This window comes from Cygnus olor, chromosome 11, assembly GCF_009769625.2.
Source record: "Cygnus olor isolate bCygOlo1 chromosome 11, bCygOlo1.pri.v2, whole genome shotgun sequence".
Classification (NCBI taxonomy): Eukaryota; Metazoa; Chordata; class Aves; order Anseriformes; family Anatidae; genus Cygnus; species Cygnus olor.
In genome coordinates, this window is record NC_049179.1 from 8626525 (window position 1) to 8646180 (window position 19656).

At 39.0% G+C, this 19656-nt stretch overlaps 1 protein-coding gene across 1 annotated transcript in view; it reads right to left on the reverse strand.

Annotated features, from left to right (window-relative positions):
* PEAK1 (pseudopodium enriched atypical kinase 1) overlaps positions 1–19656 on the reverse strand; it is a 117910-nt gene that overhangs the window by 36039 nt on the left and 62215 nt on the right. The window contains 2 exon segments of the mRNA XM_040570640.1: positions 1–1556; positions 1559–2193. Coding sequence (XP_040426574.1) covers positions 1–1556; positions 1559–2081 — 2079 coding nt within the window. The 5' untranslated portion in view covers positions 2082–2193.

A 19656-nucleotide genomic window follows, 5' to 3' on the forward strand; every position in this document is an offset into this window, starting at 1 on the left:
CTTCGCTTGGGAAAATTCACTGGGTTTGCTCCCTATAGCTTCAGTCATTTTGCTTTCTGTTTCTATTTCTTCATATGTGTGGCTTATTACACTGGTAGTTTTATCTTTGATAGATAGCTCTCCGCTGGTCCCTAGAAAACTTTTATAGATAGCCAGGTTATCATATGCATTTGGATTGATTACAATAGGAACTTTAATAGCATTTTTGGAACTCTTAGCATAAGTGGGCTCATCATGAATGATAATAGGAAAAGGCGGCATGCCAGCGTTATTGTAGCTGTTGAATTTTATCTCAGATAAATTTGGAGACTTAACTGGGATAGTTTTTGAGGAAAGGTTTGTAGCTGTAGGCGAAGTAGGAGCTGACTTGTGGCTTGTCTTCCTGGGAGGAACAGAAGGTCCTGAGCTGTTAGCAATTAACTCTACCTTAGGTATCTTCTGTCTTGGACTAGTACTAGAAGTCCACACTTCTTGATATCTGATTGCACTGGATTTTTTCAGATTAGTGTTGACTCGTGCAGGTGATGCTGCTGAGGATGTAATAGGCGTGCCTGGAGTTACTGGTGAACTTGGGTTAGATGATGTATTTTTGGTTTCTGAGGTTTCAGTTGGACTCTCTTTACATTCATTGGTCATGGCAGCTGATACATCCACTACGGTATATGGCTTGCAAACTGGTTGTTCCATATTCACTACCCTGTAAGGTTTAGCTTGCTCTTCCACAGGCACCAAGTTGATAGTTACAGCTTGACCAGTAACATCTGAAGAACTTTTATTCTCTTGCTTATCAGTTTGTACAGCAATTTTGCCATCTTTCTCTTCCAGTCGAAGAGCAAGGACTGCCTTGTGGGTTTCTAGGCTCTTTGGGACATTTCTGGAAGCTTTTGACGCATCCTTCACTTGCTGACTAACACACAGACTTTCATATTCTGGTTCGATCAATTTGATGTCCTGAGGAGTACTAGGAGATAATCCTCCATTACAGAGTCTCTGTGAGGAACTGCTGGTTGTTCCAGAACGAGACTCTTCTGTCAACGAAGAATCAGGAGACGTAGAATCAGAAGATACCATGCTCTGCATGCTCTCTTGCCCATAAAGAATCACAGTCTCTTCCCCATAACCATTTAAAATTTCATCATAACTATCATCGTAATCGACCGCACAGATCCGCTGAAGAGACTTGTTTCTAAGGGGCACGGTGTTCCATTTTTTGTCAACACAGAACTGAACAGGAGACAGGGTGTTAGCTCGAAAATTAGCAAAGCGAGGTTGGCCCCTCATACGAATTTCCATTGCTAGCAACTCTTCATCACTTTCATCCCAGCTCTCATGCTCTTCCTGCATGCTGCCAAAAAACGTGTCATCCTCACTCTCATCTCCACTAGAGAATTCTGGGTAACAGAAACGTCCACCTTCATTACTTATTACTTCAGTGCTTCCACTCAGAATAACATGCTTACTGTGCGAATCCTTCATTCCACCCATCATGCAGCTTGGAGGGATCTTTCTTTCTAATGATCTTTTATAACAATTATTTATTCTTCCCAAGAAGGTTCTCTCGAGTTCATTTCATTTCCAGTTAGCTGAGGTGTGGTATCCAAACCTGCAATCTCCTTCAAAACTTCTGTCAGTCCATTATTATTATTATTTGGTATCTTACCTACACCATCATTGTTGCCATAAGGCCTGTGAACATGGCTATAACCTTCGATTTCATCTTCATTATTATTGTTCAGTGTTTTTTTGTTCAAGACAGCTTTGTTTCGGTTCCAGCTTGGGGGCACCGATTTGTTCTCACAATGATCCGGCGTGCTGATTTCGCCACATACACCCTGCCCATCTACTACCATCATGGTGGGCTTCACAGCTATCGTGGGTTTCTTTGCCACAGGCGGTCGGAAGTTTCCTCTGTTTCCACCACGATGGCTGTTACTTTGGTTTGCGTTGGTTTTCAGATTGCCATGCGAGAGGGTTTTTTTCTCAGATACTGGAGGTAACTGATGCAAGCTTTTTGGCTTGAAGCAGTTCTTACATTCACCAGGTTTCCAGACGTGTTCAGTGAAAGTGTTGCAAGCAGACATTTTCCCAGAGCTTTGCACTTGATGCTGTGCTGTTCAGTGCATGGTCAGAATTTCATCCATGTGTTTCCTCTTTGTTCACTTGGTATGACTACTGTTTTAAGCAGTGATCATTCTGAAACACAAAAGAGAGAAGGAGGATAAGAATGGGGAAAAAACATTGTACTTTTTTGAATGCTGCTAACAACAACTCAGAATAACCAAGTAGCCTTTTGCTGATGCCTTAAGCTCTTTTTACTTAAATTTACAAAACTACAGTCCTGGTTTCAGCTGGGATAGAGTTAATTTTCTTACTAGTAGCTGGTATGGTGCCATGTTTTGGATTTTGGCTGAGAATAATGCCAGTAACACACGGATGTTCTAGTTGTTGCTGAGCTGTGCTTACACTGAGTCAAGGACTGTTCAGCTTCTCGTACTGCCCTGCCAGCGAGGTACCTGGGGGGGTCCACAAGGAGCTGGGAGGAGACAGCACCAGGACAGCTGACCCCAACTGGCCAAAGAGATGTCCCATGCCACGTGCTGAGCAATAAAACCTGGGGGGGATGATGCTCAGGGACAGGCTGGGCATTGGACAGCAGGTGGTAAGCAACTGCATTGTGCACCATTTGTGCTGCAAATTCTTTCATCATTATTTTCCCTTCCTTTTCTGTCCTGTTAAACTGTCTTATTCTCAACCCATGAGTTTTTACCTTTTGTTTCCCCTCCCAATTCTTTCCCCTATCCCACTGTGAGGCAGAGGGAGAGGGGGCAGTGAGTGAGGGCTGTGCGGTGCTTAGCTGCCTGCCAGGTTACACCACAGCGCTACTTAGATGAAATGCAAAAAAATGTGGCAAGTATTCTTCTCGGACATAAAGAATTAAAACTTTGTCAGTGAAGCCCTATATTACTCAGAGCAGAGAGAGAAAAATGGCAATGACTGAGAACATAGAGTAATTCTCTTGACTAGTTCAGGACCATTGACCTTAATTTTTGCCCAATAAATCAAATGCCAGGAAAAGGACATAAAACCAAGGATTAGTGCATATTGTCTTCAAAATAACCATTTAAATGTGTGACAAGAAAGTAAAAGAATATACTTTACTCTATCAAATGCAATTTAGATCACTCGTTTTAGCTTCAAATGTTGAATGAGCTGAGCTTAAGTGGCAAAATATGTTCAACCAATTCCAAACTGCCATTTAAGCACTTTTTTCAGCGGAGTCAAATTATAACTAGACAGATACTTTGTTTGACAAGACAGGCTGGACTCTATGCTGAAAAATCAGCTAAAATGCTGGGGCAGCCTTTCTAGAAAGTCAGTTTCTTCTTTAGCTTGCTATAGTGGCAATAAACCATTCTTATATCCTCAAAACAAAGCTATGGATGACTTTTAGTTCCTGATTTGTTTCACAAGTAGCTTTTCCACCTAACAACCCCCCCCCCCGAAACATCTGAAATATAATTGTAAATCTATTTCAAAATGAGTTGTCTTTTTTCCTGAAATGATCAACCTTGAGTAAGAATCAGGCATGAATCTGTTATACTTCACAGTCATTGGAGTATCCCAGATTTGAGTTTTATGAATTAATGCCTGAAGATTTTAAGCCTTCTAAGCCAAAACCACAACTCTGGTCTCTTCATCATTGTTGCATAACTCAGAAATGATCTGACATTTTACCGAGGTGAAAGAAGCTGTCTGTTGCTGGTTCTGCTAAAGCAGGCATTGATAAATCAGTAATTTTACATTTTTACCGGCTTTGGATGAAAACATACGTGCTGTTCACAAAGGTACATTGAAAGCGTAATACCAAACCCACTCAGTTAAAGATGCAGCTTTCTATAAAGCCAGAGGTTAGTAACTCAGCAGCAGGACACTTATGCTGGAATTCACCATGGGCACAACTGATTTTCATTAGTGGAGCAAACAATAGAAATCATTAGTAAAATTGACACTTGTCTGACTTTCTCAGTCTCCTCACGTACTGCTCTGTGTTTTGGCAAAGGGCTAGCCTACGCTGGAAAACTCTGAAATAGGAATTCTGTTCCAACACCAGATGGGGCTGAAGTCTAACTGTATTATAACAGAGTACATTCAGACACAGTCATGGTACCAGTGCTATCATATTTCATACACTGACTGAATATGTTTCCAGACACAGCTTTTTGCCAAAAAGTCAGTGCCAAAAGCTTTTTCTTTGTATGACCTAAGAGATAGAAAGTCTGCCAGATAGAGTTCTGCCCAAACTTCAGCCTCTGTTTTAAATATACACTGAGTAAAAGGCCTTTGCATTGTTTTGATCTTTGCCAAGATTTGTTGGTTCAACACTTCGTCAGCCTGTGCATTGTAACCAGAAAAATCACATTAAGAAGTAATTCTCCTAAAATATGAGAGAGAAAGAAATAGAGAATACTAGAATTTTATACTGTGGTTAACTCCTTCTTTTCATGTTAACAACTAAAAGGAGAAAACTTGCACTAAAAGTTGCACAGCTGAAATAAATGTTTTCTTGGAAAATATATTTCTCCATTACATAAAATCTCCAAGCAGACAATTTAAACAAAGAGATCAGTGCACAGGTGTATAGTTTTTAAGATTTAACTGGGTGATATTATTTCTTAGAAATGGCACAAAGTGCACTTAAATCCTACCACAGAACAGACAGTTTTATGGCCTTCTAGGCTATGCATTTTCTGCTAATAAGGTTGGGGTAAAATGAGAAAGCACTCTATTGCACACTGCCACATGAAAACATTTTCATGTTTTACCACCAGCTGTACTTACTCCCATTTGCTCAGACACACCAGTACGGATCAGTTTTCCTCTAACCCAAATGAGTGCTACACAAAATGTGTGACTGCGAACTACAGGAGGCTTACCAGACCCACAACCCAAGGCTCCAGTCACAGTCGAAGTACGGCAGGGTTACAGTTCTGTGCAAACGTACATTTCATGTCCCAGGAGTACTAATGCAGCAACTGAACTTCAAATGCTACACACACAGACATGCGTGTGTAAATGCAGGCATGTATCAATACACAGACAGAAAATACATAAGATGCATACAGATATTTTAAATCTTTTGCATTTCAGCACCAAATGGAAATGGTTTAAACTCAACAACATGCTCTAAACATGACTTTTGACACAGTCTGCAAAACAGGCATGAGTCACTGACTTCTCACGTTTATAAACTACAGACAGGTTTCCAATTGGATTTGGCACTTCCAGGATGAGCAGTGCCTGTAACATGCTTTACACTGCCTGCAGCTGTAACGAAGAGGAAATATGCATCTTCAAACAATAGGAAATGTACGTTAAGGAAAAAAAAATAAAAAAAAACAACAGTGAACTATTTTCATCCTTTGAAATCAGAAGCAGTCTACTATAACAGATTAAATTCATAGTGACCTTTATATGTCTAAACAGGTATTTGCACTCTCCAAAAAAATCTAGCATTTTTTTAATTGTTGTACAACTAAAAATGATTTTTCTGATGCTTTCCTCTGCCTTTAAAGAAAACACATTTACTGTTTCAACCATATAATCACTCCTATGAGTGATAACGACAGTAGAAGTGAATATGAGTGAAATGAATGAGATCTTTCAATACAAAAAAAATTCAAACATTCTTCACATGTTCAGGATATTGCTTCCATTGCTGTTAACGACAGCTGCAGCTGGATAGGGGGCAGCAGAGTCGATTGAAGGTAATGAAAACACACACAAATTCACAAAGAAAAAATCTTTGGCTCTGATATCCAGACATTGTTCATTTCTAGACTCTTGCCCTACTCTTCAAAACTAAGGAGGTCGTGAGGAGATCCAGGCAGTCACACATCAGATCTCTTGGGCTTAACAGTGCTCCTGGTATCTCTTCTTCTGTAGCTTCCCTGCAGCCAATGACTGCCCATTTACCTGCTAAGGAACTGCTAACTCTGCAGAGCCGCTCGCTCCTCTGAAATGAGTAGTTTGGACAACAGAACTTACTTGAAGATACTCAATCTCAGTACTAACAACCTCAGATGTTAAATACAAAACTGCATTAGGCTTCTAAAGTGTTAACAGTAAACACGTGGTACATTTCACCCTGCATCTCAAAGCTTTTTTATGCAAGTTGATAAATATACCTATTCACAATTTATACACAGAAACACTGCTGTGCAATGACGTTAAGCAACTAAAATTCACCAAGTGAGTCAGTAACAGGAACAAGTACAGACAGACAAGTTCTGCTCCTAACGTGGTGCTGCAGCCAGCAGATCGTGATACTTCATTCACTAGGTGGTTGAGTCAGCACAGTTAGTTTATCAGCTTTATAGACTAAATCACTCTTTGTATAAATGAGAAACAACACTCTTGTTTCAGCAGATACACAGCTGCACACAGAAGGGCTCAGTCTGGCCCTGTTGATATTTCACTTTCCAGGTCAGAGTTAGGGGATGACAGGTTCAGAGTTGCAGTGCAGAGCTGAAGCAGTCATCAGCAGAGGCATCCTCATGTCAGGAAACTGCACAGAAATGCAGCAGTATTATTTGTTGACATCATCTCTGTTGAGTGCACCAAGATGGGAATAAACATGCATTTCAGGCATTTTCCCTTTGTTCTAAGTAATTTCAGGCTGGCGGGTCTCCCTTAGATGCATGCTGGCTGAATCACAATGAAGGCTTTCGCCAGTAATACTTTATACTAACATAATCCAATTAAAAGGAACTTAATTGGTGTGCAACATTCCCTACAATTTCAACATTTTAAAAATGAATAGTCTCAGTAAGTACCAGATGGTGACACGCACTAATTAATCAGGCCTGCTCAATGAATGAGCGTATTAAAATGAATGCACCTATTAGACATGTGTTTTCAATGCTGTATGCTGCAAAAACTCCCCTTAAATGAATGCCTACTATATTACTGAGCAATATGCACAAGTGTGCATTTCATCATTTGTAACTGTAATTCTATCACTCTTTGGTTTCTTCTTAGATCACTAGATACTTGGTACAGGAAAAGGCATTTAACTTCAGCATTGCTGTTCATGAAAATGGGCCTACGATTTTTATGCTGCAGAATAAATTGCATTGATTAGCCTTCTTAACAGACAACAGCCCATTAAATTGCTAGTGAACAACCCACGAACCTCTCACCATTGACAGGCATGTCCTCAGACTGAAAAATCAGCCATGGGCAATCCAGCCTAGTTTCCTATATAGGAGCACCTAAACACCACAAAACCACTACGGCTTCGTGGTTTTGTCTGAAGTACTTATAGGCATCTGGACACTCACTGATTGTCACGAAGAATAGTGTAAGTCTAACATAACAAGACTAAAATCATGGTTATTTTTGTCGGTGTCTGATCTTTTTATTATTATTATTATATTTTTATTTTTTAATATAATCAAAAACATTTTAAGAAACTTTTTGAAAAAAACAAAACCAACCCAAATCTGAAATGCTCCAACTTCATACATACTGTCCTGCTTGGGTGGCAATGGGCTGTGAAAACACTTCATCTCTCAGACAGTGTCAATGTGTACTGACTTAGGGCCACTGATCCACAAATACATCTAGCACAGATAACTGGGACTACAAATGCAACGTGCCAATTAGGTTTTGTCTTTCATGCCAAAAAAGAAAAGAAAACAAAACACACAAAAAAACAACCTAAAAAGAAACAAATAACCTTCTCATATTTTACATCCTTTGTTCAACTTCAAAGGAGAACAAATCCCAAGTGAAGCTAACTGCAACATCTGTTAGGTACATGAAATGTAACATGGAGAGAACAGTCACAGCCAGAGAAGTCAGGGTCCCAAGTTGCAGGCATGTTGAGAAACACACTTGTTGACATTCAGTGCCCAGAAGCACTGTGCTTTGAACAATCTTGCAGCAGTTATTAATGAAAGTCAAATCAAGCAAAAAATCTTGTTAAAAAAGTACTACAGCAGAGTTTGGAAATAAAACTTAATGTATTGATATTTAAACATGTGAGAAGTGCACCCACCGATCTCACAGAACTTCACACAGGTGGGCAAGCATTTAACAATACAGATTTTGTAGCCTGAAACAGTGACTCAAGGTCTCACTTGAAGTCCTAATTTGGTGGAATATCAAGGTTAGAACCCAAATTACCTGCCTCTTAAGTGTGGCACCATGCTCAGTCACAGCACTTATTTCTCAAGAGGTGTGCCAGAAAAGAACGTGAAATTAAGCAATGGCACTGTGATCTACCACAGTTTTATTCCCAAAGTGGACTAATTGGACCAGTATACAGCACATATCTGATCATTGTTGTAACAAGCCAGAACTATGCCATGGCAGGCAGCACAGATGGACATTTCCAGAAGTGTTAAGCATCATTATCATTTTTCTTAAAAAAGAAATTTTGTTTCAGATACTTTTTTTTTTTTTAGTCAGAACTTTGAGCGCTGATACCAGTCCAACACCATAAAATCACAGTCCTACAGAAAACGTAATGAATCTTCCAGTGGATATCGAGGAGGCAGTGACCTAAACTTCAGGTCCATATAATCTATAAAGTTGCCAACTTACTTTAGAACCACTCTGCAGCACGACGTACTATGCTGCTGACATAAAGGGCATGCTTTGGATGGAGAAGACAACAGAATCACTGCTAAACACAGTTCTGTAAATAAAAAAGTTGCAAAATTGCTGCAAGACAGCATGAAACAATCAGGAAAACAACTTGGAACTATTTCTGTTTTTAAGCTCCCATGCTGTATTATCTCTCAGTTAAAGAGTGCTTAAATGACATGAATATTTCATAAAACCAAGTGAGTGAAGGAAACCCTTGAATATGTTTTTTTCCACCTAAAACCTCTAAGAAAAAACATCATAGAAATAACCAATGAACTGCAGCAAAAACCTGCCTAAGGCTAGACAATCTGTAATGCTTCAGAATAAAACAGGCATTGCTTCACAATTTACCTAACCCAAACAGATAATGCCATACAGCAAGGAAAAGGCAAGAAATATCCTCAGGATCTGCACAAGTAACCTGATTAGATTCTGCATCATCACATTGACAACGCAAAAAAAACTATAACAAGGACAAGCTCTCACATTTAGTTTTGAGGCCCAGTAGACCAGCAAAGACATGCACTTGAATATGAACTCTTCTAACTTCCAATGAGAACAGATTCTTACCTTGAGAAAACTATTAAAAATGTAATTCCTTTTGGAAAAATAATCTTTTATCATTAATATACCTTAAGTCTCTAGTGACCGGTTATCACTTAGACAATTCTGCAGAGTATATTCTTTTGGTATACTTTTTACTTGCACAAATTAGATTCACCCCGCCCCCCCCATGCCCATCCCTCCAGTAAAAACGCTAAGACCTGTCAATCTGTAAAATACTTCGTTTACCTTGTTTCCTAAAAAGGGCTATGCACAACATTCCAAGATCTTTTAGCAAATTAAGGATAAGCACAGAAGTACATTAGCTGAGAGATACTAGCTCGATAATGGTAACTGAAAAAATATCCTCAGGTTTGAGTTTGTCTCAACTCTGTTTAAGCAAAATTATGAGAATCAAGCCATTCGTAGCATTCTGAGAACGCATCAGTATGACAATACCTTCCATCATGTAATTACCTTTGAATTACTCTTCCTAGGCTCAATTCAAATCCTGCCCTTTTATCTTTTTGGTCAGTTGTTTAAGCACATGAAAGTATCTAGAAGAATAAATATTACAAAACTGTTAAACCTCTACAGAATGTGAGTATTCACAATATATAACAATGAACTACCTGAAAAACATTACGCTGCTGCTGCAGCTACAAAACCTGGTAACGGTTGTGGTTAACCTTCTCCTGAGCACAGCTTGAGAATGAAAACAGTGTGCATTATTACTATAGTATTGAAACCATCAATTCTGAAACTATGACTTACTTAAAACTCTCTGCCTTGCACTACTGCTACGTCCAGCTCCAAAGATCCCCACACAGAACCCTGATGCAGCAAAACGCACCAGTGCCAACCAGGTATCACTTGGAGTTTAGCAATGTAACTAGTGGTTAGCAAAATACAAAACAGCATTCAAAAACCTATCAGCGTTATGATACTCACGAAAAAGTTCCCAAAGACAAACAGAATACTGCAGTATCAGAAGATAAATAATTTGTTATTAGTGGACTGCAGCCACAGTGTGAGAGGTCAGCTGTAATACAGAAGATAAAGCACACTACAGAGAAAGAAGCCAGATGATTACTCTCCATCAATCTCAATCCCCTCCCCAAGATCTTTTTGAGTTATTTAATAAAGACTTGAGAGAATTAAGTTTAAAAATAAAACACTATCAGCCATTATATATATAAAAAAAGATATTAAAAATAATGGATAAATTAAGAGCAACAGCTCAGTGGGACAGGACTGGGTAAAGCCAACAACTGGGGAGAAAGTTGAAGTGGCTGAGCTACACACAAAATGATGTGGTCCTTTATCAGAACCACACAATGGTACAGCAATGAGCTAAGTACAGGATGAATGGGATATCATTTCTTTTTATGACTTCCATGAAGAAAACTTGCTTGTCTTCCTGCCAGACAAGGAAGTAATGGGCAAAAGAGAAACAGTATTTTATTTCTATTTTTTAAGAAGCTCTCACAAATCACTAACTGCAGGGCATGCAAATGGTGCAACAGAATATGCACAACAACCACTAGATTACATGCTTTCAGTGCAAGAAAATCAGAATAAAACCACACACAGATATGTTGAGAGATGAGAAGCTTTACCTATTAAGTGAAACGGATAGACTGGGTGTTCCCGTTTAGCCTCTCATGAAACAAGAGCAACAAACCCAAGAGGCAGCATATTTAAACTCGTGAAAAGAAAATAGGTCCATATAAAATGCTTTCTGAAACAAGATGGCACTGAGGTCAAGAGGTAGGCTGGATTCAGAAAAGGATTAGACATTTATACAGATGCTGAGACAGTCGTTGTTAGGTGGGGTAAATTCAAACCTTCCAATCTCAGTGTTTGAATGAAGCCGTAACTATTTGGGTTAAGAAGAAAATCCTTGCAGTGGCAGACTGTTCCTTTATTGTCCATTTCAGAAATTTCAGCAGTGTGACAGACACAACCACCACTGGAATCAGGGTGCCAGAGCACCGCCAGCACTAATTCACTGCAGAGCGCTTCCCGTTTCTATGCTGTGTACGAGTTCTCTGTCTCATGAAATCATACATCAGCTGTCAGTCTTTTCACACTCACAGATCCAGTTCTCCCACTCCCCTGCACCAGATCTGATGCACAGAAGAGCCACAGAATCCTAGACATCGTCTGAAAGATCCCCGCTCTTCTCATCCAATCTGCTCCATGCACTGTTTCCACCTCTGTATGTCACGTCTCATTTAGGATTTTAGCTGTTTAAGCCTTCCTTTGGCAAGGCTCTTCTCAAAATTAACCTCTTGGGTAGCAACATGATTCTGTCTTTCCCTTTGTATCAATTCCTACTATTTTGCTAGAGTTAACTACATGTTTTGAGAATACTAACATCCCATTATCTCTCAGTGGTAAGGCCTCTTCCTTCCCCCCTCGTTGTTTTGTCACTCTTAAGTCAGGCTTATATCTCAGCCCTGGAAACATTTTTTGTGTTCATTTCTATTTTTTATGACTATGTTTTCATGTTTGATATGGGGCAACAAAGACCTCAGGCTATACTACTTGGGCCAAGTAACTGTATGCAACTCTAGCATGTCTCTTGCAATGATCCATACAAATCCATAGTAATGCATACATAAGATAGTGGTAATTACAAAGGTAAGGAAGCCAGATGAAAGCCTTGTAAAAGACGAGTACTCTTTGAATGTTGTCATACTATAGGACAGAAAAATCAGGATAAGATGACAGAAACTGTATGAAAGGGATTTCTCTCTACAAGCAATTTAACTCTTGAAGAAATACACATTACTAGTTTCTGGTAGGAAAATACAGATGAAAATAAACCACCTACTAATATATCTCATTCACTACTTGGTGCAGCAGGTGGCTAGAAAGGGCTTGAATCTTTGTAAAAACTCCTTCAGCTTCTCATTCCCAAGTAACCATCTCCTCCCACCTGGTGCAGTCATTTTGCCTTGTTCCTTGCATCTATGATCAAAGAAAAACACTCTAATTTGAGGACTTCTTTGATAATCTTGAGAAACTAGCTACAGGTAATTTTCTGGTCATCAAAGCTAGTTCAAGTAGCTCATTCTCACTCAGACCGTTCTTCTAATTAGTATGTCATTTACGCATCCCAACATACCATTTCACCAGACATGATGAATGCAGTAAATTTTAATCCCCAGTCATAAGACACAGCAGTGAAATGAGTGACGAGCTCTAAGTCAGAAGGTTAAACATTATTGTTTACTAATGCTGAAGTTAAAAAGAAAACAACGATACATTACAATAGATATTCCTAGGCACTCTTAGATATTCTTATCCTTTGCCTAGAATCTATCTCCATAAAATCAGCAACTACTGATGAGAATGCTATTAGGGATAAAAAGCACCATCACAGGTGAAATTTTAGTTAGAAAAGGAACCAGCAGATAGATGGTAAAATTGTGCACTTCTTAGCATTCACAAAAAAACAAGAATTGATTTTTTTAAAAAATATATGATTAAATGTTATGTCTGACTGTATTTTAGGATTTCTGATCCTTCCCAGCATTCCACGATAACAAAGACCAGGATTCTGTTCCCTGCAGTTTCTCTGTGCGTTACCCTGCATAAATTTCAACCACACAATCCTGCTTGCAAAGCAGTATCAGGGGTACGAAGAGATGCTATTCCCTACCTGCGTTTGCACAGGTTCTCACAGAGAACTCAGCTGTACATACAAAACTAGGCTTTTGCTAATATAGAGCCTTCTGCTTGTTTTCACCGTTTGGTACCAAAATGGGTTTTACCATAGCAGTATCCAATACAACTACCTGCATTATAAATGATTCACCAGTTTAAAATCCTGTTACGCTTGTAACAGCAGTGTAGAGGAACAGGCCCAAAAGCCAAGCAAATCAATACCTTAATCATGTAAAACATTGTGTTGTGGACCACTGTGAAGAACCCAGTCATTTTCATGCTCTTCAGTCTCACTATAGGGGTTAGCAAAGTCACCAGCCCCTGAAAAATTTTGAAGTCCACAATACCTGAGTTTTCCAGACATCTTAAGAGGGGCTCCGTGATGCAGCTGTATCCCCCCACGGTGAAGGAAAAGGCCTAACAGCATGACTAAGGGCATCTAACAGTCGGCACTCATGTTTTTAGGCTACCGAAATAGACATGATATCGTGCAGGAAAACAAAAACAAACAAACAAAAAAAACCAGTAATTTTAGTCCACAAAAATCTGATTCCATACTTGAAAATAATCTAGGCATTGAGGATCTATGCAGCGAAGGCATCGCTAAATATAATCAAGAACAGAATCAGAAAGGCAATTTAACAGAAATTCTGTATTAGCTTTTTCTTTTGCATTCAAAGACTTTTTTGTAGCTAGGGAATTTGCTTAATGTACTCCATGTGAAGACAAACAGCCTTCATTTGCAAAGACAGAGGTGTAAATCTATCAACTATGTAAACCACTATAATCTTTACACCAACACTGTAAGAGGAGGAAAGGCAAAGACAGATGTCATGCAGGTAAAACACCCTAAGAACCTGCCTGCTTGTGGGCAGCAGGAATAGGCAACCACAGCTGAATTCCGACACTCAAAAACCAGGGGAGGTTGTCACAGAGAGCAACTGCAGCCAGAGTACATCAAGGTAACGTCCCCCTCCTTCCCCCGCCCCCCCTCCCCCCCGCCCCCTTCCCACTGCTCTGAGCATTCCTGCAAGCCCAGGGTGCCCACTTACCTGTTCCTTCCACCTATGAACAGTATTGCTGTCAGAGCTCGCAGGTACTAATTAAGAGGCTGCTGATCACACTTGAAAATTGCAAGCTGGAAAACTAGCCAGTGCTCACTCATTGGGTCAGGGCACAGTATGAAACAACAAAACCAAAGCACTGTAAACAAGCTTTATCAAAGGAAAGAGAAAGAAAATCAACAGGAATGGTTGTTTTCAGAAATGGTACTCTGGAATTCTTTTAGTTCTTTTTTAAAGACAAATATTTCCTAAAAGAGCTGATTGACAAACATACATTTTGCTACTTGTGCTTGACAGAGTTTTTAAAATTCAAAGCTTTTTCTATCCAGAAAAAAACACAATGTGAATTTTCTAGACTTGTACTACTAAGATGACTCAATACTAACCCACAGGGATTTGCAGATAAAAGCAGAATGACTTTCATCTGCATCCTTTAACTTTCGAACAAGGTTTCATGATGGTATCTTTACTACCACACAAGACCAGGATGTGTCCACCATTGCGCAGGGATGGGTTTCACAAAAAACACGTCAAGACCGGGGCAATTACAGTCTGCCAATGCAAACCCCAGTAGAATGAAAGGCTGCTATTATTGGCCCTCTTAGACTGTGTCAGAGGGAGCTTTTATTCCTGCTGCATGCAATACTATGCTATTTTGAACGAAATCATTAACAACACTAAGAACTAGTCTAATGTGGACTAAGAGAAACGGAGAGACTGAGACCTACTCCTTGTCTGGGTAAGAGGCACTAAGTCGTAAGGCAGTAGTAACACTTCTCCTGCTGCCCCCTGCTGAGGTCCCGGGCTCCATCTCTACAGACAGCTCACGAGACGACATCAATACTCCATCCGATCAGGAGAATTGCTCGGGAATCCAAGTCACACTGCCCGGTTAGTGCTTCATAACCGTTACGCACAACAGAGTGATGTGTGCCAGGTCTCAAAAGTACAGCCCATGGAAGAGGCTACATGCTCTCTGCAGTACTTCACCTTGCAATTTATACAGAAAAGTCTGTACTGTATATTTTAAGGTTGTGGGCTCACATTTGTCTTAATAACACATGCTGGCAGCAGGAAATTAATTACGTAAACAGTACATGGGATCCCAACTGTTAGTCAAATGGTGAATTATGATGGTAATTGCAACAGCTATGCAACAGTAGTAAATCATTTCTTTTGCTACTATACTTAGAAAGTGCTATTGGTTTCTACTTTGACTTTTTTAAAATTAAAAAAATGAGCAAATTGAGCACTTGAGTCTTCTCTGTAAAAAGTGCTGTTCAAACCTTTAATCCCTAGTGACTTTTGTGAATTGTTATTAGCACCCTTGGACTGTTGCTCTCCAGAATACAAGATGGCATTCCTGGAGTTTCCCACCGGTGACAACCACAATGGAAACAAACCCTTTGTACTCTGGAAATAGATTCCTCTGCACGTGGAGTCAAGGCACTGTCCTTTTAAGTCCAGGCTGCTGTCTACAACTCCTATCCCGCTGATAAACAGTCGCAACTTCCACAAGCTTTTGAGGATGCTTGCTTCTCTCAGTTAAGTCAGGCAGCCCTGCCTATACTGCTTATTCCCAGTTTACAGTTGTACACAGTAAATACTAATTACTTGTTCAAGCCCTTTTTCAATGTAATCAGTAGATTTATCTGCTTTTAAATTAACTGTTCTCCTAATGTTTGTTACATGTAATTTTTTATTTCCTTTCAGACTAGTGATAAAAAACTTGCCCAATTTTAGGACAATCAATACATGGCATCACATGCCAAGTTGGTAAGTCTCCTGCTTACAATCAGCTTCAGACCTATCACCTAACCAGGCCTAATCCACATAATACACACAACACATATTTTAGTTTCTGAAAAACATAGCAAAATCTGAAATGTGAATTTAGCCTTTTGTGTATTTGTTAACAGAAGATATCCATTCATAGCTCAGTAAAATCAAACTCAGTATCTAGAAAGAAGATGTAAAGAGATATGAGGAAGAGAGGACTCCTGGTTTTGCCAAGACAATGAATTGGGGTTTTATCTTTAAAGCCATTTTAAAAAGGCCAAACCCTTCGGTTTGCAAGTTTACAGCACTTTTACAATAATATCAGGCAGTTATTCAACAAAAAACAAACAGTCTAACTAATGTGCATAAAGATTCAAGGTTTCATTTCTCAGGTTTCTACAGAGATTTGTGGAAGTATACATACATTTTTTTTTTATTTTTTGCATAACTGGAGAGTTAATCACTACGAAACTTCACTTTTGTTGGCTGCTTTGAGTACCCCATACTCAAATCATCACTCAGATAACAGTCACTCGGAAAAGTGTCAGCTGTTTTAAAAAGCCTTTTGTTGAATCTGGGTATGTTAATAGTGCTTCCAAAGCCTCAATTTTGATAGGAATTGCAGTATGTCAAATTCAATAAAAGCACCCGAACTTTGTTTTGATGCCAGAATGTGGTATGTGGAAAAAAAACCCGAACCCAACAAATGATGAACATCCGTGATAGGATATTTATGAACTGCTTACCACATCTGCATGCAGTTGTTGTAGGACTTGGCCGCTGCATGGCTTGATACAAGCATGCTGAGAAACCGAAGCTCTTACTGAAGTGTATTTGCTCTGCACTGTGCACATTTCCCAAATATATGTTAATGCAAGTATTTTCACTACTTTTTTTTTTTTTTTTCTGTAAAGAGCAAAATAATTCCCTTACTTTCATAGAGTATTGCAGGGACCGGTAGAGCAAGGAGAAAAATGGAAATAAGCAACATAAAAACTAACAGCATTTCTCAGAAAATACTGGTTATAAGGAGAAGCTTCTTGCATAACTCTCATTTATGTTCACCTCTAGTTCTGCAAAAGCAAGATGCTACTTTATAAAGTACTGAAGCACTCAGCAGACACCACCCTAGCAGAGCCGACCCACTCTGTTTTACCCCCCTCCTTTTCTTTCCGCTGTGTCAGGAGGCAGGTGCACAGCCAGTTACACTCACATCATGTCAGTGGAGCTTCTGATTTGCTCCAGTTGACTGTCATTCTGCTGCCAACCCCACCGCACGGTGCCAAATGCAGCGCAGTACCAATATACACCGCACTTCTGTTCCAGCAGTGAATTCCTCCAACTCTGATATAATTCAACATGATTAACAAAAGGACAGTTTCATAATGCTAATTAACATCGTGTAGTCAGAAGACAGACTGTAGGCCTGTATCTCTAATGTCCTATGTTAAACTTGTTCTCTAGACATAAAAAGGCTGGTACGTTAACCATATCTTATTTTCACATTCTTCTTTTCAGAGAAGCCCAGATCAATCGTAATGCATGCAGATAGTCTGAAACACTCAGCAGATGATTTCGCTTAAATTTCAGTAAGACAAATTAGAAGAGATCTTCAATCACTGCCTTGGGATGTGTGGGCGATGTATTATATTTTACAGGCAGCAGCAGCTGAAAATCCAGTTTTCACTCGTCAGCCAATGTACGCTTTTAATTACACACTAAAACTTGAAGACCTAAGAACTGGAAAGGAAAAGAGCAGAAGAGAGACTTCACAGAGATAATGAGATGGCTGCTTGCTGAAATTAGGGAACATCATTGTTAATGTCTGCAGTGTTAAGCTAAAGAAGGAAAAAAACAGATTCCTTGTCTTGCCCAATGCATTTCCTTTTAGAAGTGCAGTTCAGTAGTAACAAATTTTAAGACTTGAAACCCTAGCAAGTTGACTATTTGAGTGAGGGGTTTTATTTTATAAGGCATGATGGAAGAGCTAGTTTGAGGCAAAGTAATAAATTCTGCCTCCTATTTCTGTGAACTCTTAATATGCTGTGATCCATAGACAAATGAAAGTCTAAGGTCCCTGGAAACTTACTGCTTGATATGGCTATTCATTTCCTGGTGCCCACTTGATTTTCACGCTCCAAAAATAAAGCTTCAAAAGAGAAATTAGGAAAAAAAGGTCAAACTTTTTTTATAAAGCCCAATTTCAATCTTCCTTATGAAGAATGTCATTCAAACACTTCATTATTAGTGTGTTTACTATAGTAATTTTTTTTAAAGCTGTCTAGATCGATTTAATATGTTATCCCGCAACAACTGGACAATTCCTCTGTTTTCTTGCAGATGAGAACCATGGATTGTTGCACCAAGTTTCAGCATTACTACTGATACACACACTCAAACAGACCTCAGGTGAGCGCATACTTTTCTTACACCTGTACACAAGTTATGCACTTAACATATTCACAGGTTATGCAGAGGTGGCTCAAGTGTTACTGGCTTAGAAGTCTCTCAAATAGAACTAAAGCACAACATCATGTTATTTTCCTTTAATCCTTTTATTGTAATATATGTGGATAACTGTAATATAGCAAGTATACAAGTTTAATTCAAAGATCAACTACTCGTTGATACTGTCTCTTCAGGTTTTCCTTCTTTAATCATGACAGGGATGCTAAAAACTGCCGTGCCCAAAACATTTAGGAAAGATTAGAATCACTGTCTAAAAATTAAGATTTTTCATAACTGATGACTTCTTTGAAAATACACATATATTATCTGCATATTTTCTATACTGTAAAAGCTGAGAAGGATATATTATAAATGCATACACATATATAAAAGGGAACAAATTTACTATTATGAAGTACACTAGTATATTCCTGAGATCTTCAGATATCAGATTATCTATGTAAAATGTATGTATCACAGTCAGAAAGCTAAAAATGTATGACCAGATAAAAGTGGACTCAAATCTAGTTATGATAAAAAATGAAAAAAACTGTATTAGTAATGAATCTAAGGAAAAATTAATTTAGACAGACAGCTTATCCCAGTGAAAGATGCAAACCTACTGACGGTTTAAGACAAGTCTTTATAGAAGCCAGAATACAGCTCAGAACACAGCTAACAATGATACATGAAATCCCAGCTAGACATTCTGGATACCTATTGTAGCTGACTCCACGTGAGCTTATACAGCTTTGCTGACAGCAATGTTTTTATTAGGAATGATTCTCATGGTTGCCTTAGCTGTGGATCTGCTGTACCTGTCTGTGTTAACACTGTGAACGTATTACTACCACACCGCTTGAACTGTTCAAAGCAGAATTTTAGCCAGGGGTGAATGTAAGCAGTGATGGCTGTCTGCTGGTAAGGGTGCACTTTGGCTGGTAAGGGTGGCTGAGGGGGTTCTTTTTTGTGTAGTATTTACCAAAATACATGCATTCATATAGACCTCCATAATAGTTACAAAGTTCCAATAAATAACTTCAAACGCAGAAAATACAATCCAGTTTTTAAATAAACACTCTAAACAGTTAATGTAGTAAATTTGTGGACGTGAGCACATGCTCATTACGGCAATCTATTTGATTTATTTTTAAAGAAGAAGACGTTATAATAACGTTATGAGCAAGAAACTTCCAAATGCAGTTTTAAAATTATCTATCATCTTCAGCTTTGGTAAGTCAAAAAACTGTATCTCCCCCTACCATAATATGCCTATTTCTGAAGTTTTTCTCCTCCACATTAAAATACTCAAGTGCTTAAACAGATTAATATTCTTTAAGGATGTCAAGGGGATAAATACTGCTATTAACAGATACCAGTTTCCATTTGCTTTTTCAAAAGGGGTGAATTGCACTTTGAGGCCTCATATGCCCTATTCGTCATTCACAGGACACAGTATTACTGAGAGTTAATACGCAGAGGAAGAAGTGGAGAC